The 23998-nt window shown below is 44.3% G+C and overlaps 1 protein-coding gene across 2 annotated transcripts in view; it reads left to right on the top strand.

Moving 5' to 3' along the window:
- Positions 1 to 16557, top strand: part of LATS1 (large tumor suppressor kinase 1) — a 46905-nt gene extending 30348 nt beyond the window's left edge. For both annotated transcript variants that reach the window (XM_077289151.1, XM_077289152.1), the window contains exons 6-8: positions 443 to 625; positions 11536 to 11642; positions 15645 to 16557. In XM_077289151.1, coding sequence (XP_077145266.1) covers positions 443 to 625; positions 11536 to 11642; positions 15645 to 16160 — 806 coding nt within the window. In that variant the 3' untranslated portion in view covers positions 16161 to 16557. The remainder of the gene's footprint in view (positions 1 to 442; positions 626 to 11535; positions 11643 to 15644) is intronic.
- Positions 16558 to 23998: the final 7441 nt, after the last annotated feature.

The following is a 23998-nucleotide window of genomic DNA, read 5'->3' as shown; positions in this document are numbered from 1 at the left end:
ATACAAACCATGTAAATGGGGCTGTTAGCTGTACAAAATATTTCACCCAGTGAAGTTACTCATTTTGTTTCTCTTCTGCTGACTGGGAATGTAGACACTGAAGTTTACCATCAACTCTTGGCCACCATGCAATTTTTTAAATCTTTTTGCATAGTAGGTTGATGAGCGGTCGTTCTCGGATAAGGTGTTATCCGAGCATGCTCGAGTACTAATCGAACATCTTCGGCATATGTTCGACATCCGCCACACATGGGAGGATTAACTAACACTTCATGTGTTATGGCTGTCAAACAGCTGTGAGACATAAAGCCATGCCGACTGGAACATACAATTAGAGCACGCCGAAGATGCTTGATTCGAGCGTGCTGGCTCATCACTAGTAATAGGGTATTGAGCATTTTCTGGCATTGTTTTGTGATTATGCACTTCTGTTCTGGCATAGGTGACCACCTGCGACAAGACAGCATGGATTTCAGCAGTGAATGGGGTGATCTTGCAAATTGCAGATGTAGTGACAGACCTAAGCCTCTGGAGTGGAGGGCGGCAAAACAGCATCAAAGGTGCTTGGCGCACTCTCTGGTTGGCACCCCGAACTACATTGCACCAGAAGTTCTTTTGCGTACAGGTAAAGAGAAACCTCAAATCTAATAACTTTTTTAAAATGCGCATCAATCCAGCTTTTCTCTTTGTCACTATAATATCTGTACATATACAAGGCCCACATCATATACCACTAGTATGCCAACTACAGTATGTTACAGTTCTTCTCTTTGGAGGCCAAAAAGATTCTCACTAGACCGCTTAAAGGGGATGTCCACTACTTGGACAACCCCTTCTTGATCAAAATGTTGATCTCCCATAAAATAATAAAACCTATACTCTCCTCCTGTGCTGGCGCTGTTTCCATGGTGTCTGCACTCACTCACCCCAGGGCTCTCGTGCGATGAACATGACCCGACGCCCAATCAGCGCTAGCGTCGCTGTCCCCACCTTTGGACAAATCGAGCATGAAGAGGAAGTCCTGGCTGCAGCTGATCTGATTTCCTCTTCATGCTCAGTTCGACAAGAGGCGAGGACAGTGACGTCGGCACTTTTTGGGCATCGGGGTCACGTGACACTGCCCCTCAAGAGTTCTGGGGAGAGCGAATGCCGACACCGCAGGAACCGTGTCCGCACGGGAGGGGAGTATAAGCTTTATTATTTTATTGGTGCCAAGCAAGGGGTATGAGGATAACTTGTCTGGACCCCTTGTCTTGTACTGGACTCCTTAGTGACCAGGCTAATTTTTACAATTCTGACCTCTGTCACTTAGAGGTTATAGTTCTGGAACGCGTATCCCACTGATTGAGACATATTGTACTTCATGATGGTGGTAAAATTTCTTCTATGACTTGCATTTATTTATTAAAAAAATGGAAGTTTGTCCAAAATGATGAAAATTTTGCAATTTTCAAACTTTTAATTTTTGTGCCCTCAAATCAGTCATGTCATACAAAATAGTTAATAAATAACATTTCCCACATGTCAACTTTACATCAGCACAAATTTGAAAAATCCTTTTTTTGTAAGAACATCATATGGGTTAAAAGTTGACCAGCGATTTCTCATTTTTCCAATAAAATTTACAAAACCAATTTTTTTTTAAGGACCACATCACATTTGGAGGATTGATATGACAGAAAATACCCAAAACTGACACCATTCTAAAAATTGCACCCCTCAAGATGCTCACAACCATATTCAGAATTTTATTAACCATTCAGGTGCTTCCCGAGATCTAAAGCAATGTGGGAGGAAAAAAAATGAACACTTTACTTTTTTCGCAAAAAATTCTCTTTAGACTTACTTTTTTTATTTTCACAAGGGTATCAGGAGAAAATGAACCATACAATTTGTTGCGCAGTTTCTCCTAAGTGTTGCAATACCCCGTATTTGGTGCAAAGTCACTGTTTGGGCGCATGGCAGGGCTCAGAAGGGACGGAGCACCATTTGAATTTTTTAACTCAAATTTGGCTGAAATCTATGGCGGACGGCATGTCACTTTTGGAGACCCCTTGATGTACCTAAACAGTGGAAACCCCCCAATTCTAACTCCAACCGCAACAAACCCCTAATCCTAACCACAACCATAAGCCTATCCCCCCAACACAACTCCTAAATGCAAAGAATGGAGAAAAATACATTATTTGTGTTTTTTTATTAATGTATTATTTTTACCTAACTAAAGGGGTGACAATGGGGAATTTGATTTACTTTTTTTTTTAATTTTGATCACTGTGATAGGGTCTATCACAGTGATCAAAATTAATCAGTAGGGGGGGCGTGGCTATGTAACTGTGGAGGAAAGACATGCCTTGTGAGAGCTCCGGCCATCCTGATCTTATCCTGCCATTAAGACCCCTTATTTACCAGCGGTATCGGCTGGCATTGGCGCCTAGGGACCCCAGGAGTCGGGTAACCTCCCCGAAAGGCTGCAGTGAGGACCCGGGACTCGGAAATCCGTGAGTGGTCTGGACAGACTGAGGGTACCTGTACAGCGGCGGCCATCTTGGTGCGCGCGCTCCGGCGGGACAAGACGCAGCGCCGGCTTCTTCTGACACCTGGCTTCTCATCTGCTGGACTTGGTGGGGCTGCGCTCTTCAGCGGTGAACGCTGTGTGGCATCGGTGTGAGGGGGCTGGGAGCTCCGGGACGGGCGGCGGTGACTGCGGAGGGCAGCAGCCATTACCAGTGCGCACGCCCTGACAGTGAGGGAAGAGGCGCTCATCATCACTCTGGCGGTGCTGCCCAGGAGGTGAGCAGATAACCTGGGATATACAGGGGCGGCGTGGTGTGTGTGCCCTGAAAGATTGGGCCCTGCGCCCCCCCCCCCCCCCCCCTGCCAGACAGACACCTCCTGCCCGCGCCATAACTATGGAGGGATTAACCCCCTCCCTGCTGGTCCTCCTGTGGGGGCTGTGGGCCCGTCCCGATATATAGCACCTCAGGCTACATTTGATACTTTTTACAACTCTCCATACGCCAGCTGCCTGTTCAGTAGCCCTCTTTTCTCTAAAACACAGCCCTATATCCTGCTGTGTCCGCTGACTTGTATAGCTCCTTCAGCTGCCCACCATGCATCACTCCAAAGGGGCAGGGGCTGCTGAGAAATTAAGGAAATACTCCAGGGAGGACCCCCCTGATAATTACGTGCTCTCAGGAATAATTCTACGCCGGCCCAGCGTAAAAATCGCCCCTCCGATGGTATTGAGGAGGGAGAGCAAGAACTGACCCTCAAACAAGCATCTGAGCAACTAATGCAGGCTATATCCCTCACCAGATCGTCCCTTACTGAAAAGATAGAGGACGTGCATACTGAAGTGGGTCGTCTGCGGCATGACATGCAGGCCATGAGAGGGCGCATTTCAGAGGTTGAAACACGAGTGTCCCATATAGAGGATACTATCACCCCAATGAAGACTACCCTGAAAAAAGCCGCTGGTTCCATAAACGCCTGGAAACAAAAGGCAGATGACCTGGAGAATAGACTGCGCCGCAATAACATTCGAATTATTGGCCTACCAGAGCGCTCGGAGGGTCAGTAACCTGAACAATTCCTGGAAGACTGGCTTAGAACCTCTCTGGGAAACGGATTCTCCTCAACATTCTCGGTGGAAAGGACCCATAGGGTCCCAACGAGACCTCTCCCCCCTGGAGCTCCACCTAGACCTTTTTTGGCACGCCTCCTTAACTGCAGGGATAGGGATGCTATTCTCTGCTTGGCGCGACATAAGGGTCCAATCAAATTCAACAATGCTACCATATCGATTTTCCCAGATTTCTCCATGGAGCTCCAGAAACAGCGGGCGCGGTTTATGGAAATTAAGAAACAGCTACGAGATAAAAATATTATCTACGCCATGCTTTATCCAGCTCGACTACGTATTGTCCATGATGGTTCCTCCTTATTCTTTACGGACCCGGCGGAGGTTGCCGAATGGTTACGGTCCTACAGGGTGTCCACTGTGAAAGACTCCTATTCGGCCTTTTCTGTCCAATGGCAACATGGAAAAAGGAGCTCTTCGTGTGGGTGCTGAGCTTATCAATAATACTGGACGCTGGAGTCAGTGAGGGTATCCCCTTTTCTATTTGATCGCAGGATTGTACTTCTCTACTGTTCAAGTTATGTTATGTTGGGTTTTTTGTATTAGTTTTGATTGTTCAATGTGTATGGTTGCCGCCAACACTATCTTTATACCTTGTGTGGTGCCTCTGAACCTGGTCCGAGTACTAATCCACATCTTCCTTTCTTTTAAGTATAAACATGGGATCTGAGATCATATTTATGACTTGGAATATACGAGGTATCAAAACCCCCCCTGTTATGGTTCTCAATGGCAAGAGAACATAGCCCAGCAAACATGAGTACTAGCTCTTGGAAGGATGGAAACTAAACTGACCATGAACTAAACCTGCCGCACAACTAACAGTAGCCGGGTAGCGTTGCCTACGTTTTTATCCCTAGACGCCCAGCGCCGGCCGGAGGACTAACTAATCCTGGCAGAGGAAAATATAGTCCTGGCTCACCTCTAGAGAAATTTCCCCGATAGGCAGACAGAGGCCCCCACATATATTGGCGGTGATTTTAGATGAAATGACAAACGTAGTATGAAAATAGGTTTAGCAAAATTGAGGTCCGCTTACTAGATAGCAGGAAGACAGAAAGGGCACTTTCATGGTCAGCTGAAAACCCTATCAAAATACCATCCTGAAATTACTTTAGGACTCTAGTATTAACTCATAACATCAGAGTGGCAATTTCAGATCACAAGAGCTTTCCAGACACAGAAACGAAACTACAGCTGTGAACTGGAACAAAATGCAAAAACAAACGAGGACTAAAGTCCAACTTAGCTGGGAGTTGTCTAGAAGCAGGAACATGCACAGAAAGGCTTCTGATTACAATGTTGACCGGCATGGAAGTGACAGAGGAGCAAGGTTAAATAGCGACTCCCACATCCTGATGGAAACAGGTGAACAGAGGGGATGATGCACACCAGTTCAATTCCACCAGTGGCCACCGGGGGAGCCCAAAATCCAATTTCACAACACCCCCCGGAAGAAAATTTAAAGTATTCTCGCAGATTAGACGGTATCGCCCGCATAGTGTGGCACTAGTGGAGACGCATCTGACTAGAGATTCAGTCCAATATACACAAAAACCGTGGGTGCAGTGGTCTCTCCACGCATTCCACACCAGCTACTCGAGAGGGGTCTCTTTGTTAATACATAGAGATGTTAGATGGGAGGCCAGGGAAGCACGACGGGATCCTGAAGGTCGCTTTGTATTTGTACATGCATTTTCTAACTCGTGAGAATGTGATATTATGTATCTATAACCCCTCCCCCGCTAGCACTTCGATCCTTCGCATGGCATTGGGTTTCTCCTTAAATTATCCTGATGCTAGTGTTATTTGTATGGGAGATCTTAACCTAGTCATGGAGGGTTCTCTGGACAGATTGAGACTAGATGACATGACAACTGGGGAGCCCCTGTCTCAGCCCCCCTCCCAATTGGCGTTGTTTATGGGTGGTAGTGGATGGCTGGATTTGTGGAGAGTGCGTCACCCTGAGACTAAAGGGTATACCTGCCACTCATCCACCAGGCAATCTTGGTCTCGCATAGACTACATATTCGGTTCTAGTAATTTGGCACTGTGGGTGGATAGTGTTGAGCATGGCAATAGAGGGATTTCGGACCACAGTCCAGTTATCCTCAAACTTAAATATGGCCACTCATATAATATGTCCTGGAAGTTGAACCCTTTCTGGTTAAAATTAATTGACTCTAATGATAGAACGGTTGACCAGCTGAATTGTTTCACTTCAACTCATCCGGAACCCCAAAATCTTGGTTTGTTTTGGGATACTCTAAAAGCCTATTTAAGGGGGTGCTTGTCCTCCACAATTTCCTATATTAAAAGGGTGACGGCGGGGGAAGATGATGAGAGAGCGCAGCGGCTGAAAGACTCGGAGGCTACTTATATAACTAGTCAAACTAGTGGTAACAGGGCTGAGTGGCTCGCCTCTCAGAGGTTATATGTTCAACATGCAGACACTAAGTCAAAACGCAAATTATTCTTTACCCGTCAATCCTACTTCGAACTAGGGAACCAGGCTAGCACACTCCTTGGCTTCTTAGTACGCCAGCACAATACCTCCAATACTATACTACAAATCCGCACACTTGACGGCTCACTGGTATCTTCTACAGATAAGATACTTCAATGCTTTCATGATTACTATGAAGCGCTGTATAAATCTGGTAGTGGTCTTGATGTTTTTGAGTGTTTGGATTATTTATCAGATACAGTGTTTCCTTTATTGAGTCCAACCCAGCGGGCCTTTATGGACGCTGAATTCACCCTGGAGGAGGTAGAACATGCTATGGCGGATATGGCCACTGGGAAAGCCCCTGGGCCAGATGGGTTTCCTATTGAGTTTTACAAGAAATATCGTGATCAACTGGCGCCACTCTTATTGAAGGTACTTCGGGAAATATGGGAGGGAGGACCTGTGCCCGAAACATTTTATGATGCAAATATTATGCTCAGGAAAGAGGGGGAGGATCCTTTGGAATGTGGGTCGTATCGCCCTATATCGCTGGTAAGTGTGGATTATAAAATCTTTACTAAAATTTTGGCTACTAGACTGAACACAATTATATTAGACCTTATACACCCTGACCAGACTGGCTTTATGCCTGGAAAAAGCACCTCCATCAATATTAGACGGGTTCAATCAGTGATTCAGTATAGCTCCCTAGAAACAGATAACTGGGCACTAGCATCGTTAGATACAGCCAAGGCTTTTGACTCTCTCGAGTGGCCCTGTCTATCTGCGTGTCTGAGGAAATACGGTTTTGGGGATACATTTCTGAGAGGGATAGATATACTATATATGAAGCCCAGGGCGCATATAGTTGTGAATAATGCCATTTCTGAGCCCTTTTCCTTATATAGGGGAACTCTCCAGGGATGTCCTCTATCCCCGGCTCTCTTCGCCTTGGCAATAGAGGCCTTGGCAATACGCATAAGAACCTCCGATGACATTAAGGGAATAAATATTGCGGATCGAGTGGATACCATTGGTCTTTATGCTGACGATATGGTGATATTTATGGACAAAGTAGAGGAAACGTTACCACAGGTGATAGCGACTATAGATAAATTCAGTAAATTCTCAGGTCTATATATAAACTGGGATAAATCTGCTCTGTTCCCTCACATACCCCAGCACCCTGCCTTGAAACTCTCTCGTCGCTTCCCATTGTCTCCAGTTTTAAGTATTTAGGTATTCACATGTCTAAATACAGCCAATTAGATCTGCAACTTAATATCTACCCACTATTAGATTTGGTTAAAATTAAATTTACAACCTGGAACAAACTCCCGCTCTCGGTTGCCGGCCGAATTAATCTAATTAAAATGATACTGCTCCCTAAGCTTAGCTATTGCCTTCAACATAGTGCTGTGCCCATACCCAAACACTTCTTTGTGAGTTTAAACTCCCTGGTTACATCCTTTATATGGGGGAAAACTAGACCTAAGCTTAAATTATCGACATTACAGAGGCCAAAGCAGGGGGGTGGGGCGGCTTTGCCGGATTTCTACTTGTATCATCTCGCCGGCCAGGCTAAGGCGATAAATAAATGGATGCCTAATAATTCCCTGCCTAACTCTGAGAGCCATTTGCTCCATTCTGCCCGGGCTGATTGTCCACTGGGGTTTCTAGAACTAGAGAAAGTTAATGCTCCCCGTTTGCTGCTGTTACTCCGGCTGGCATGATTAATATGGAGGCAAATTAAAAAAGTCACTGGATTTGTAGATGTAGTAGTTGAAATGCCCCTGTGGAATAATAGTTACTTTCTGGGATTATTGAGCCATCCATCCACTGATTTTTGGATTTTGCACGGTGTTCTCTCGGTGAGAGATGTATATAACCAGGGGATCTTTGCATCCTTTGAACAACTACAGAATACCCACAGTATTCCGAGGTCTCAGTTCTTCCGTTATCTACAGCTAAGATCAGCCTTTCAATCACACATGCGGAGTATGGGTGTAGATCGAGCTATTTCATCTTTACCTTTGATAGGTATTCTCAACTCACAGGGCCCTCAAGGACTTATTTCCTCCTTATATACTTATTTGTTGTCCATGGGAGATGGGTTTACTATAAATTCCATCAAAGGGAAGTGGGAGGGACTTCTTCCTGATGTATCAGGAGAAGAATGGGAGGATATTTTGGAGTCCCCAACTAAAGTCTCTCCCTCAATTACCGTATATACTCGAGTATAAGCCGACCCCCCTAATTTTGCCACAAAAAACTGGGAAAACTTATTGACTCAAGTATAAGCCTAGGGTGGAAAATGCAGCAGGTACCGGTGAATTTCAAAATTAAAAATAGATACTCCATACCGTTCATTATGGCCCCATAGATGCTGCACATAAAGCTGTGCCATATACAGTGCTCTGCACCGTTGCCCCATAGATAGCTGTGCCATATATATATATAATGCTCTGCACCGTTGCCCCATAGCTGTGCCATATATATAATGCTCTGCACCGTTGCCCCATAGCTGTGCCATATAGTGCTCTGCACCGTTGCCCCATAGCTGTGCCATATATATAATGCTCTGCACCGTTGCCCCATAGCTGTGCCATATAGTGCTCTGCACCGTTGCCCCATAGCTGTGCCATATATATAATGCTCTGCACCGTTGCCCCATAGCTGTGCCATATAGTGCTCTGCACCGTTGCCCCATAGCTGTGCCATATAGTGCTCTGCACCGTTGCCCCATAGCTGTGCCATATAGTGCTCTGCACCGTTGCCCCATAGCTGTGCCATATAGTGCTCTGCACCGTTGCCCCATAGCTGTGCCATATAGTGCTCTGCACCGTTGCCCCATAGCTGTGCCATATAGTGCTCTGCACCGTTGCCCCATAGCTGTGCCATATAGTGCTCTGCACCGTTGCCCCATAGCTGTGCCATATAGTGCTCTGCACCGTTGCCCCACAGCTGTGCCATATAGTGCTCTGCACCGTTGCCCCACCGCTGTGCCATATAGTGCTCTGCACCGTTGCCCCATAGCTGTGCCATATAGTGCTCTGCACCGTTGCCCCATAGCTGTGCCATATAGTGCTCTGCACCGTTGTCCCATAGCTGTGCCATATATATAATGCTCTGCACCGTTGCCCCATAGATAGCTGTTCCATATATATAATGCTCTGCACCGTTGCCCCATAGCTGTGCCATATAGTGCTCTGCACCATTGCCCCATAGCTGTGTCATATATATAATGCTAAGCACCGTTGCCCCATAGCTATGCCATATAGTGCTCTGCACCGTTGCCCCATAGCTGTGCCATATAGTGCTCTGCACCGTTGCCCCATAGCTGTGCCATATAGTGCTCTGCACCGTTGCCCCATAGATTAGCTGTGCCATATAATGCTCTGCACTGTTGCCCCATAGATGCTCCACATAAATCTGTGCCATTGCTGCTGCTGCAATAAAAAAAAAAAACACATACTCACCTCTCTTGCTTGCAGCTCCTCGGCGTCCCGTCCCGGCGTCTCTCCGCACTGACTGATCAGGCAGAGGGCGGCGCACACACTATATGCGTCATCGCGCCCTCTGACCTGAACAGTCAGTGCGGAGAGACGCGGGGAAGATGGTGCGGCGCCCGGCGTGTGGAACGAGGGAAGGTAAATATGACATACTTACCTGCTCCCGGCGTCCCGCTCCTTCCCCCTGCCTGTCTTCGGTGCCGCAGCTCTTCCTCTGTCAGCGGTCACCGGCACCGCTTCATTAGAGAAATGAATAGGCGGCTCCGCCCCTATGGGGGGTGGAGCAGCCTATTCATTTCTCTAATGAGCGGTCCCATGTGACCGCTGAACAGGGGAAGAGCTGCGGCACCCGGAGACCGTGGGACGAGCAGGGGGAGCGCCAGGAACGCCGGAACTAGGTGAGTATATGGCAGTCCTCACCCGCCGACCCCACCACCGATCATGACTCGAGTATAAGCCGAGAGGGGCACTTTCAGCCCAAAAATTTGGGCTGAAAATCTCGGCGTATATACGGTAATAATAAAATGACCCAGTTATATATTATATATCAGTCTTATTTGACCCCGGCGCGACTTTTTAAAATGGGCCGCCTCCATTTGTCAGATTGCTTGAGGTGCCATTCAGGTGATGCAGATTTCATCCATATGATTTGGAAATGTCCTGTTATTCTTCAGTATTGGAAGGAGGTGACGACATTATTAACATCCTTATTACTGATTCCTGTCCCACTTGAATCACTGATATGCTTGTTCGGGGTGTGGGATGCGGAAGCTTGGGATCATTATACCGGAATATTTCTACGAGAGTCACTTTTTACGGCACGGAAGGTGTTAGCATTACGATGGATGGGTGGTTCCTGCCCATCTCTCAGAGCCTGGGTCGATCTGGTGAATTCGATCATCCCGTATGAACGTACACTATATCAAAATAGAGGATGTCCAGGTAAATTCGAAAGGATCTGGGGTAGATGGAACTCCTCTTATAATACTTTATAGTCCCCATTAATTTGACAACTATGTGGAGGTTGGGCTCGTGGTTTGGGAGGCATCACTTACGGGGTGAAATCTGTATGGAACTTTCTTTTTATCGGCGTACTATTAAAAGTTAATGTAGTTAAATGTTATAGGTGATTTATAAGATGTCAGTTTGTTACTTTTGCAATGCTTTTAGATATAATGATGCATGGCACCTATCTGTATTTCATACTGTTATTGATAATGACAAATGCAAACGTGTGTATTGTGTAGTTTATTCTGGAATTAATAAACGAATTTAAAAAAAAATAAAAATTAATCAGTAGGAAAAATCTATTGTTGCCGGGTACCAGCCGGCAGATCTCGGCGGGCACACTGAGCATATGCCTGCCATTTTCTTCCAGAAAGAAGACACGGAGGGCCGGGGGACAGGGCAGGAGGAAGCCTCGGGGACCCCATTTCTCTCTCATCTGGTATGCTAGGTCATATCAGAGGAGAGAGAAATGAATGGGAAAGCAGATTTTTTTTATTTTATTTTTTTTGCGATCACCATTATTCGGTGAATAGCAGCGATCACAAGACTGGGGACGGTAGAAACCGACCCGAATCATCATGTTCTCCAGGGTCTCCCCTACTGTCGGTAGCGGAGACCCCAGAGATTTTCTGACGCTGGAGGGCGCTATACCCTTATTTCTCAGCGTCGCTTTTTAACGGCGCTGAGAAATAAGGGTATAGCGCCCTCCAGCGTCACAAAAGTAAGTACACTTAGCTGCTGTCATTAAAAGGCGTATTGGCAGTCGTTAAGGGGTTAAGCTGTCTCTGTACTATAGTGACAAATTGCATTTATAGCTATCCTGGCAATACACTATGGATCACGTAAGGCTGCAGTTGTTCAAATGCCGTCTTATCTGCCATTTGCTGTTATGGTGTAAAATAACGATCTTTTTACTATTGCAGGATATACGCAGCTTTGTGATTGGTGGAGTGTTGGAGTGATCCTTTATGAAATGCTTGTTGGGAAGGCTCCATTCCACGCAGGGTCGCCACTGGAGACACAAATGAAAGTAAGACCAAAAAGATTTCTCATCACAAATCTTTGTAACAAGATGTTTATATCTTGTCTAATTTCTTAAAATAATGCACTTCGGGACTTTCATTAACCCCTTCCCGACCTGTGACAGCGTAAGCGTCATGAAAATCTGTGCCAATCCAACCTGTGACACATATGCTGTGTCACAGAATGATTGTGCTCCTGCAGGTCGGGTGAAAGGGTTAACTGTAATTTACCTGACCGACAGGGGGAGTGGTACTTCAGCCCAGGGCTGCGATCGCTCGGATTGGCTGTTGAAAATGACGTTTCACTTTATCAGAGCAATCGTAATATTTCACCAATGAAAATTGGTGAAATATTACAATCCAGCCATGGCTGATGCTGCAATATCATCGGCCATGGCTGGAGACTGCGATCTGCCCCCGCTGCCGCGACTGATCCACATCCCACATCCTCCGTCCTGTCTTCTGCTGTCCTCCGCTCCCCTCTGTCCTTCTGTCCGCTCCCCCCTGCAATCCGATCTCACCCCCTCGTGGTCCGATCCCACCCCAGCATACTTACCGAGCTCCGGTGTCTGTCCGTCTTCTCCATGGGTGCCGCCATCTTCCAAAATGCCGGCAGATTCATTCCATGTACATTTTGATCACTGTGATAGGTTCTATCACAGTGATCAAAATAAAAATAATAATAAATAACCCCCATAGGTAGGGGACATAATAAAATAAAGAAAATATATTTACTTTTATTATTATTTCACTAGGATTAGGGTTAGAACTAGGGTTAGGGTTTCAATTAGGGTTAGGGTTAGAACTAGGGTTAGGGTTAGAACCTAGGGTTAGGGTTGCAATTAGGGTTAGGGTTGCAATTAGGGTTAGAATTAGGGTTAGGGTTAGAACCTAGGGTTAGGGTTGCAGTAAGGGTTAGAAATAGGGTTGCAATTAGGGTTAGGGTTGCAATTAGGGTTAGGGTTGCAATTAGGGTTAGGGTTGCAATTAGGGTTAGGGTTGCAATTAGGGTTAGAATTGGGGTTAGGGTTAGAATTGGGGTTAGGGTTAGAATTGGGGTTAGGGTTAGAATTGGGGTTAGAATTAGGCTATGTGTACACGGTGCGGATTTGGCTGCGGATCCGCACCGGATTGGCCGCTGCGGATTCGCAGCAGTTTTCCATCACATTTACAGTACCATGTAAAACTATGGAAAACCAAATCCGCTGTGCCCATGGTGCGGAAAATACAGCGCGGAAACGCGTTGTATTTTCCGCAGCGTGTCAATTCTTTGTGCGGATTCCGCAGCGTTTTACACCTGTTCTTCAATAGGAATCCGCAGGTGAAATCCGCACAAAAAACACTGGAAATCCACGGTAAATCCGCATGTAAAACGCAGTGCGTTTTAACTGCGGATTTTTCAAAAACTGCGGAAAAATCCTCACACGAATCCGCAACGTGGGCACATAGCCTTAGGGTTGGAATTAGGGTTAGGTTTGGAAATAGGGTTAAGATTAGGGTTAGGCTTGTGGTTAGGGTTGGGGTTAGGGGTGTGTTGGGGTTAGGGTTGTGATTAGGGTTATGGCTACAGTTGGGATTAGGATTAGGGGTGTGTTGGGGTTAGTGTTGAAGTTAGAATTGAGGGGTTTCCACTGTTTAGGCACATCAGGGGGTCTCCAAACGCGACATGGCGCCACCATTGATTCCAGCCAATTTTGCATTAAAAAAAAAAGTAAAATGCTGCTCCTTCCCTTCTGAGCCCCGACGTGCGCCCAAACAGTAGGCACATATGGAGCAAAAGCATACTCCGAAAAAATTGCACAACAACTTTGGGGTCTAATTTCTCCTGTTACCCTTAAGAAAATAACAAAATGGGGGCTAAAAACTTATTTTTGTGGGGAAAAAATGATTTTTATTTTCACGGCTCTGCGTTATAAATTTCTGTGAAGCACTTGGGGGTTGAATGTGCTCACCACACATCTAGATAAGTTCCTTGGGGGGTCTAGTTTCCTAAATGGGGTCACTTGTGGGGGGTTTCTACTGCTTAGGCACATCAGGGGCTCTGCAAACGCAACATGATGCCCGCAGACCATTCCATCAAAGTCTGCATTTCAAAACTTCAGTACTTCTCCTCTGAACCCCGACGTGTGCCCAGACAGTGGTTCCCCCCCACACACGTATGGGGTATCAGCATACTCAGGACAAACTGGGCAACAACTGTTGCGGTCCAATTTCTCCTGTTACCCTTGTGAAAATAAAAAATTGCTTGCTAAAAAATAATTTTTGAGGAAAGAAAAATGATTTTTTATTTTCACGGCTCTGCGTTATAAACTTCTGTGAAGCACTTGGGGGGGTCAAAGTGCTCACCACACATCTAGATTAGGTCCTTGGGGGGTCTAGTTTCCAAAATGGGGTCACTTGTGGGAGAGCTCCAATGTTTAGGCACACGGGGTCTCTCCAAACGCGACATGGTGTCCGCTAACTATTGGAGCTAATTTTTCATTCAAAAAGTCAAATGGCGCTCCTTTCCTTCCGAGCCCTGCCGTGTGTCCAAACAGTGGTGTACCCCCACATGTGAGGTATCGGTGTACTCAGGAGAAATTGCCCAACAAATTTTAGGATCCATTTTATCCTGTTGCCCATGTAAAAATGAAAAGATTGAGGCTAAAAGAAATTTTTTGTGGGAAAAAAAAAAAAGGTACTTTTTCATTTTTACTGATCAATTTGTTAAGCACCTGGGGGTTCAAAGTGCTCACTATGCATCTAGATAAGTTCCTTGGGGGGTCTAGTTTCCCCCGGATATGGTGTCCGCTAACGATTGGAGCCAATTTTTCATTCAAAAGACAAATGGCGCTCCTTCCCTTCCAAGCTCTGCCATGCGCCCAAACAGTGGTCCTTCCTCTCCCCCCCCACACACATTTGAGGTATCAGCGTACTCAGGACGAATTGTACAATAACCTTTTGGATCCAGCTTCTCCTTTTACCCTTGGGAAAAAAGAAAAAAAATTGTTGTTAAAAGATCATTTTTGTGACTAAAAAGTGAAATGTTCATTTTTTCCTTCCATGTTGCTTGTGAAGCACCTGAAGGGTTAATAAACTTCTTTAATGTGGTTTTGAGCACCTTGAGGGGTGCAGTTTTTAGAATGGTGTCACTTTTGGGTATTTTCAGCCAGATAGACCCCTCAAACTAACTTCAAATGTGAGGTGGTCCCTAAAAAAATAATGGTTTTGTAAATTTTCTTGTGAAAATGAGAAATCGCTGGTCAAATTTTAACCCTTATAACCTCCTAGCAAAAAAAAATTTTGTTTCCAAAATTGTGCTGATGTAAAGTAGACATGTGGGAAATGTTATTTATTACCTATTTTGTGTCACATAACTCTGGTTTAACAGAATAAAAATTCAAAATGTGAAAATTGCAAAATTTTCGACAAATTTCTGATTTTTTTTCACAAATAAACGCAAAAAATATCGACCTAAATTTACTACTAACATGAAGCCCAATATGTCAGGAAAAAAACAATTTCAGAATCGCTGCTAGGATCCGTTGAAGCGTTACTGAGTTATTACCTCATAAAGGGACACTGGTCAGAATTGCAAAAAATGGCCAGGTCATTAAGGCCAAAATAGGCTGGGTCATGAAGGGGTTAATATTCTAAGTAAAGGGAAGATGTAAGCTGCTTTTTGCTGCCCCATCCATGTCATCGGAGTCTAAACATCCATAATAACCTCTGAGACACTGCGGCATTTCAGACAACAGCATGATTGAATGTGCATCTAGTGTTAAGGGGACTGGTCTAAGGCACAGACCTGTGTGTATGTATAGGAAGAGACCCGTCTGGCTGCATGCGGGCGGCTCATGACAGTGGGATTTGCCACCTGGTCTAGTCGCCTCATCCCCAGCCGCGCATTGAACTGTTTTTCTTTGAAATGTAGTGTTAGACTAAACATAGATGATGGCTTGTGGTTCAGCCTGTAAAATCCAGTGACAGGTTCTGTGACATAGAATTACATTTTTATTTCTTTCTTTCAGGTAATAAAATGGCAGACAACGCTTCATATCCCTCCCCAAGCCAAACTCTCCCCAGAAGCCTCTGATTTGATTGTGAAGCTCTGCAGGGGCCCCGAGGACCGTTTGGGCAAGAATGGCGTTGATGATATTAAAGCTCACCCTTTTTTTAAGAGCATAGACTTCTCTAGTGACTTGCGCCAGCAACCTGCCTTATATATTCCCACTATTACTCATTCCACGGACACTTCAAACTTTGACCCAGTAGATCCAGACAAACTATGGAACGATGAAGACAAGGATGGAAATAAAAATGACACCCTAAACGGGTGGTATAAGAATGGCAAACACCCTGAGCATGCATTCTACGAGTTCACTTTCCGGAGATTCTTTGACGATAATGGACACCCATACAACTATCCTAAACCCTTTGAATATGACTATGATGAAGCGCAGGGGAATGGCTATCAACAGTCTGAAGTAGAGGATTGTGGTCATGGTGGGAAAAGACCTCCAAACAGAGACTTGGTATATGTCTAAAAAGCCACGATTGGATATATGGGATGACTCGTATATGCTGTGGTGTGAGGCTGAGCTTCCGCTCCATAGGAAACCTGGAAAATCACGGAGGAGTCCGACCTGTAGTGCTTCAGCACCAGCGGCAAAATTCTAATCTTAATAAGAGACTTATTTAAGCAATAGTTGTTGCTGCTCCTCATTTTAGAGTGATGCTGGAATTCATCCCCACTCAGTTTTAAATCTAAAAAAACAAACGTTTTTCTTCTCACAGCACCTTGTTTTTACACGTTTCTGTGTTTTCAGATTGCCCTTATTTTTTATTGGGATCGCGGCATAGTTCTTCAGAATGGACTAAAGGGTTTAATTTAATTTTAAACTGTAAAGGTACAAGTTTTGCAAGACAATGAGGGGGATATATATATATATATATATATATATATATATATATATATATATATATATATATATATATATATATATATATATATATATATATATATATATATATATATATATATTTTTCATTAAAATTCTCATAATGGTTATATATATCAATTTATGTATTTATGTAATTTCAATTATTTATAAGGCCTCATAAAAAAAATCAAATTGTTTGCGACATCTGCATCTTATGGAAAGTATTGAGAAAATATAGATTCTCCGATATCACTCATGAAAAGAAATCCACTAACCGTTTCTACCAAAAGCATGTCCATATTAAACCTTATGGAATATTAACGTTTCATTGGTTCTGCTTCATCCACAGTAAATGTGGTATGATTGTACTCTGGTAGTTTTCGCATTGAAGAAACCTTTGTTTTTTTTTTTCTCCAGAAAGGCAGATGCTTTGACTTCTTTCTAGACTTTATCTTGATAGTTTATTCTGCTTAAAGGGGTGATCCGGCACTGCTCACTTCCACATCAAAGGTGAGCCATTGCCATTGAAGTTTACAACTGCCGAGATGTATGAGCAGTCTGCAGGTATCATTCACCTGTTCTGTTCATTAGAATAGGACATGTGGACAATCGTGCTGAAGTCTTGGGAGGCGTGGGGTGTTGTAATGTCATTGACACCTCCAATGTGAAAGTGAATGACGCCAAACAACCCATTTAAAGAGATATTTCCATCTCCAAGATCCTATCCCAAAATGTAGTAGGTGTAATAATATTAGCAAATACCTCCAATTAGAAATGAGGTTTAGTTCTTCAGATAAGCAGTGTAATTTTCTCATTGTTCATTACATTGCAGTGGCTTGGGTATCCATGGTTATGACCACTAACAATCAACTGTCTCTAAGAGTGGTCGTTACCATGGATACCTAAGCTACTGCAGTACCCTGCACATGGGGCAAGCAACATGGCTTATTAGAAGAACTATACTAAATTTCTAATTGGAGGTATTTGCTAATATTGTAATACTATGATTATAATTATGATTATTATAATATAATATTATAATATTTTATATCACATCTCAGAATGGCATAATTCCAGCTATGTTGGTGACGCGTCTGCCGACAGTCACGTGAATGCTGCAGCCAGTCAGTGCCTGCTAATTCTCACTTTCCTGGGCATATAATGGAAATTGTGCCATTGCGGACCGACAGCATCTGATTATCGGGCTGTAGTGCTCATCTAACATAGCAGCTGCTAATAGGCAGCAGTGCTTGCATCTCCCCCGGATATCTGAGGAAAGTGACGAAGCAGCGGTGAGATGACGTAACATTGTCACAAATGGCCGCAGACGACCCGAGTCAATCGCTGCAACGGCCCTATTCAGGGAGGTATTTCTAGGCGTCTCTTTATTCAATGTGGCCCTGTTTCAGTAAAAATGGAGATACTCAGATAGAGGACAATCCCATTGCCATTATTTAGACATTATGTTGAATAACGCCTGACCACTGAAAGCAATTGAAATGGGTGGTCTGTCACTATTAACTTCGGCTTCGGAGATTAGCCATGTCAGTGATGTTAAGACACCACGCGCCTGCCAAGATGTAAGCAGGATTATCCACGTATTATATTCAAATGAGCAAGACGTGTGCCCGATACCTGCCAACTGTCCATGCATCTCAGCAAGTATGTGGTCATAACATCATTGGCAACTGCCCACCTTCAATGTGGGCAAATGTAATCATTGGCATATGCATAAAGGTTAGAAACGCCTAGGTCACCAATTCAATGTCCTTTTCCCAAATTCAGCTTCTTCATGACATTGTAAGTGTTAGAGACTGTCCACTGTGGTCAAAATCGATAAGTGCGGTAACTTGATCTTTGCGGTGGAAATAAAGACTACCTACATACCCCCGTTGTGCTAGCAAAATCCTCTGTCTGCCCATCTCTATGCTGTGTGAACACTGGACCTGACAAGTTTGGCGTCCATAGCAGTCATGATTGACTTGTGACTGTTTTTTGCACTTTGTCCTTTTGTTGCGCTGGAGCTGAAAGTTTTTAGCATAGGTTCAGATTCAGGAGATACTGCTGGACATGTTCATCACCTGTGCTGAAAAGGACAGCAGCAGGGAAGCAGCCAGATGGGTTATTCACACGGTCACAGATCATCATGACTTATACGTACAGTGGGGAAAAAAGTATTTGATACACTGCCGAGTTTTTTCAAGTTTTCTAAAAAAAATAAATTGTATTTTTACATAAATAGATAACTAAATATTTTGTACAGAAACCTTTGTTTGCAATTACAGAGGTCAGACGTTTCCTGTAGTTCTTGACCAAGTTTGCACACACTGCAGCAGGGATTTTGGCCCACTCCTGGGCAACATTGAGTTTCAGCTCCCTCCAAAGATTTTCTCTTGGGTTCAGGTGAGGAGACTGGCTAGGCCACTCCAGGGCCTTGAAATGCTTATTACAGAGCCACTCCTTGGTTGTCTGAGGTCTTTGTCATGCTGGAAAATCCAGCCACGACCCATCCTTAATGCTCTTACTGAGCGAAAGAGGTTGTTGGCCAAAATTTTCCGAGATATGACCCCATCCTTCCTCTCTTCAATACGATGCAGTCATCCTGTCTCCTTTTCAGAAAAGCACCCCCCAAAGTATCATGTTTCCCCCCACCATGCTTCATAGTTGGGACTGTTCTTGGGGTTATACTCATCCTCCTTCTTCCTCCAAATACGGTGAGTGAAGTTGATACCAAAAAGTTCTGTTTGGTCTCATGTGACTACATGACTTTTTCCCATGCTTCCTCTGGATCATCAGCAGTGGTCATTAGCAAATTTCAAATGGGCCTGGACATGTGTTAGTGTGAGCAGGGGGACCTAGCAAGCCCTGCAAGATTTTAATCCATGACAGTGTACTGTTTTACTAACGGTACTGTTTGACACTGATCCCCGTGTAATTCAGGTCATTGACCAGGTCCTCCCATGTAGTTCTGGGCTGATTCCTGACCTTTCTCAGAATCGTCCTTACTTCACGAGGTGAGATCTGGCATGGAGCCCAGACTGAGGAAGATTGACAGTCATCTTGTTTCTTCCATTTTTTAAAAATTGTGCTAACAGTTGTCTCTTTCTCACCGAGCTGCTTGCCTATTGTCCTGTAGCCCATCCCAGCCTTGTGCAGGTCTACAGTTTTGTCCTTGGTGTCCTTAGACAGCACTTTTGTCTTGGCCGAGGTGCAATGAGTGCAGAGTAGGAGGCTTGAGTGCCAGAATTCTTGCTGGTTGGTAGGTGATCAAATACTTATTTCATGCAATAAAATACATTTTTACTTTTAGATTCTGACTCACAGTTGTGTACCCATGATAACAATTATAGACCTCTCCATTCTTTGAGGGTGGGAAAACTTGCAGAGAGTATCAAATACTTATTTCCCCCTTGGGGATTTTAATTGGCACAGCTGGAGTGAGCTGATTTACAGTCAGTTCTGCTGTTTATCTGTGCAGAGTGAGCTGTGATTGTGTTGGGGCGTGCTATATACTGAGCGGTGACTCTAGCCACTACTACACCCCTCTATTACTGAAGGCCGGCAGCTCCCAGGAAGAAATAAGTTCATGGAGGTTCACTAAAGCAGCCACACAGCATTGTAATGCTTTTCACCTGAGATTACGGTAAACGCTTAAGAAATGGCACCAATCTTGCCCATGGACTCTTGTCTGGTTTTGTAGCTCAGCCCCATTCACTGCACATGAACACAGTGAGAGTACACTCAGTGCTGAGATCTCATCTCTTGAGATCTTATCTCCTGAGATCTTGGTGCTGAGATCTCCATCTGTGCATGCACTGCCCCTGGCAGCCATTTTCCCGGAGTCCACCGCATAGTAAACCATGTAAATGCTGGGGCTGTGGGCTTTTTCACAAAATGTCGGCAGAGCCCCCGAACCACCGAACACCCCCGCATCCCAGCCTGCGTCCTGCAGCAGCGACCCTGGGACCCCCGCTTCACTGCAGCCACCACCCCCGGTAAGCAATAAGACGCATGGATTATCAGAAGCACCACCATTTTATAAAAAAAAACAAACGCTTTTTATTTTTCTCAAAATTTGAGGTGCGTCTTATAATCCGCAAAATAAGGTAGTTTCGCACTCTCCCCTACATATTATAAACTTGCACCCTTTAGTGCCTTTCATGTGGAATTTATTCTATCTTTTTATGCTTGTTTACATTTTTTTTTTATGTATTTTATAGGGTAATGAAATTGGCAAAGGTAAAGCAGATAGTATCAGCCGACAGATATCAGGCTGGAAAGGTCTATGGTTATTGGGCCCTTCCCAGCCATTTGCCTCCCCAGAAGTGGAGCATCACATGAGATTCTCAAAGTCTGGCGCTTCGCACCGGTTGTTTTTTAACAAATTGCTGAACCAGAAAAAAAAGTCAGGGAGTGTTTTGGTTTTTTTAATTAACTTTTTAGTATTGGGTTAGGGGGCTTTGCGGAGGGCTGCATACGTTCTCCGTTAAGCCCCGCCTACTTCCGCATACTTCCTGCATACCTATCTTTAACATTGTATATAAAAAGAAAAATATTCAGCACACCCAGTTATGTCCAGGCTCCTTGGCTGGTCATGGTCATGGGCGCACGGAGCTGCCCTGGTCCTGGCGGTATGGAAATCCAATGTGCAAGAAAAGAGATAAAGATCTTGTAGGTTGAATTCATTCCTTGCACTGGGATTACCCATATCTACATATCTGTGCTTTTTAATATGATGATAAATGTCAAGTTTTAATAATCGTTTCTCCTGTGGCCGCTGGAGACAACTAATCTTTAACATTGGGTGCGCAGGACATGCGGATGCGTTGTTTTGACGTGCCCGCTGACCGCACGGGAACTTAACAAGTTGTTCTTTTGCTGACGGTGGGCGCGTCAAAACGCATCCTCATGTCCTGCATAACCAGTGTTAGATAGGTACGCAGGACTTATGCAGAAGTATGCGGGCTTAAAAGGGGAGGTACACAGCCCTCCGCAATGCCCCCGAACGCAAATGTGAACCCGACCTTAGTAATGGAGGTGTTTGAAAGACCCTTCTCCATTACTAACACCAGTGCACTCACAGCTGACATCAATCCCAGGATTCATGACCCTGATTGCCAGCACTCCAGGGCAATCCGGAAGAGCAAAGCACCAGAATTGGAGCATCTCATGCTTTTGCAAATTCTGGTGTGGCTGCAGGCTTGTTTTTAGGCTGGGAAGGGCCCAATAACCAGGGACCTTTCCAGCCTGATATCGGCTCACAGCTGTCTGCTTTACCTTTTGCTGGTTACCAAAAATAGGCCCATGTCATTTTTTTATTATGTTAAACAAGCACAAAAAGCTGTAGAATAAACTACATGAAAGGCGCTAAAGGGTTCAAGTTTACAATAGGTAGAGGGAGTTGTGAAATTATAGATCTGCAGAATAACAAGAAAATAGCTAATATCTATCCTATATCTAATGTATATCCTTTATCATTCCTTGCTTTATTATTTTTGTCAACTAGCTTTTAAGGTTTCATGGAGTATTAAAGTATATGAAATAGGATGTTGAAAATGCGTTCCTTAAAGATCTGAGCTGAGAAAATAATCACACTCACATGACAAAAGGTAAACCATACAGATTCCACTTGTCCAACTTTTCTGGATGAGAATGGGACCAACTTTTTACATGCTAGTGTGAACGAATCCTTATGGTGTTAATAAACAATTAAAGTGGAGGGGGTGGGATTCCGCTTTTATCCAATCTTGTTAAACACTTTTAAAGAGAATAGGCCCAATTCATCAAGTCTGGCGTGGTTCAAGCTAGACTCGATGAGGGGTGTTCTGGAGTCAGACGCTCCAGATTCAGGAAGTGCATGCCTGTTCATTAATCTGGATCGTCTGATGAATGGTGTGCCCCTATGTGTACTAGGCCAGAAATCTGTGCCAGACATGCTTTGGTGCCCCACCATGCCCCTGCTCTACTTATTTTGTCATCTGGGAGAAACAGACATGGAAATGTAAAAAATCACAACATTTTGGTGCAAATCTTTAGTTGTGCCTAAATTGTGCGACTTTTCAAACTTTTATGCCAGAATTTTGGCATGAAAACTTTGAATCGCCCAATGTGTCACAAAAGCATGATATAGCAGAAAAGCGTATACCTTGGTGATTGTATCTTATTAGTAGAATGCAACAACAGTTGGCTTAAGATGAGCTGAGTGAAATTTGCAAAAATTGCAGAAGATCAGATAGTTCCCATATGGGGTAGTATTGGAATAAGATGTTACATGCAAATTCTTCTACATTTAATTCTTAATTTCTGATCTAGATTGGCATAGAAATCACAAATAACATGATAAATGATCTATGATATTTTAATAGGAAATTCTGACTTGAAAGGCAAAAGCCATTCTGAGACAACGTTCTGGCAATAGCTGAACATTTACTAATTTGGAGCGGGCAAAAAGCTTGTAAGATTGGAGCGAAGACCTCATTTGGCACACACATTGTGGCTGCAAGACCCTGACTTCCTGTGGTTCAAATGCATCAAAATTAGAACTGTTATAATTTTTATCGTTATTTACCAAATGTGTTGAGGATGTGATTTTGTGGCACATAATATATATTTATGTAAGTATTACGGGTTCTCCTCCTGTACTTGTTCGTGCAGCCTTCTTCTAAAAATGGCAGCTGGTAGACCAGCCTGGTCAAATGCTTCTCTCAGCCTCCTCCAACTGAAAGCAGTCATTCTATGGTGGTTTTAATTGGAGAGGGCTGATGGACAGGCTGGTCACCTTCTCCTTCCTCAGTAGCCATTTTGAGTACTGAAGAAGTGAGCAGTCTGTGAGGAAAGCTGCTCGATCAAGTTCTGTAGCAGCTTTGTGGTTTCTTGCCATTTTTGCCTAGTGCTGAGAAATTGAGTGGAGATGGGGTGTGGTGAGGGGCACAACACTTTGCACCTTGCCTAAACCCCAGGTCCACCCACTGCTCCTGGTGAAAAACACCCTTCTTGATGAATTGGGGCCTCATGTTTGTCCTACAGAACCCATCAATGGTTCAGAGCCAGTTGTAGGCCAGGATGTGTTGGTGTAAAGTTCATCATAAAGCTCATGGATTGCAGGTAATACACAAGATACACATTGGAGAAGTGGTGTACCCACAGAAAAGTGGTTCTAACATGAATAACGGAGAATTCAAGAAAGACAATAAGAACGGTAGATACTGTACTTCTAGGATTTCAGGGGCCTAAGGTACTGTACACATGTAACAGATTAACTTTTAAGAAATGTCTGTGACCTTTTTTTTCCTGTATTTTCACGAGTAGTAAATAAAAGGAAACAAAATCCTTTGTAAACTGCAGAAACAATCCAATTCTGATGTCCATGGCTTGGGCTACTAAGTGACTTCGGCCGCGTCTCGGGTTGCACTGCCAATGATTGCTCTGCAACTGCTACATCG

This window comes from Ranitomeya variabilis, chromosome 2 (assembly GCF_051348905.1).
Source record: "Ranitomeya variabilis isolate aRanVar5 chromosome 2, aRanVar5.hap1, whole genome shotgun sequence".
In the NCBI taxonomy this organism is placed as follows: Eukaryota; Metazoa; Chordata; class Amphibia; order Anura; family Dendrobatidae; genus Ranitomeya; species Ranitomeya variabilis.
This window is presented reverse-complemented; position numbering and strand designations above follow the sequence as displayed.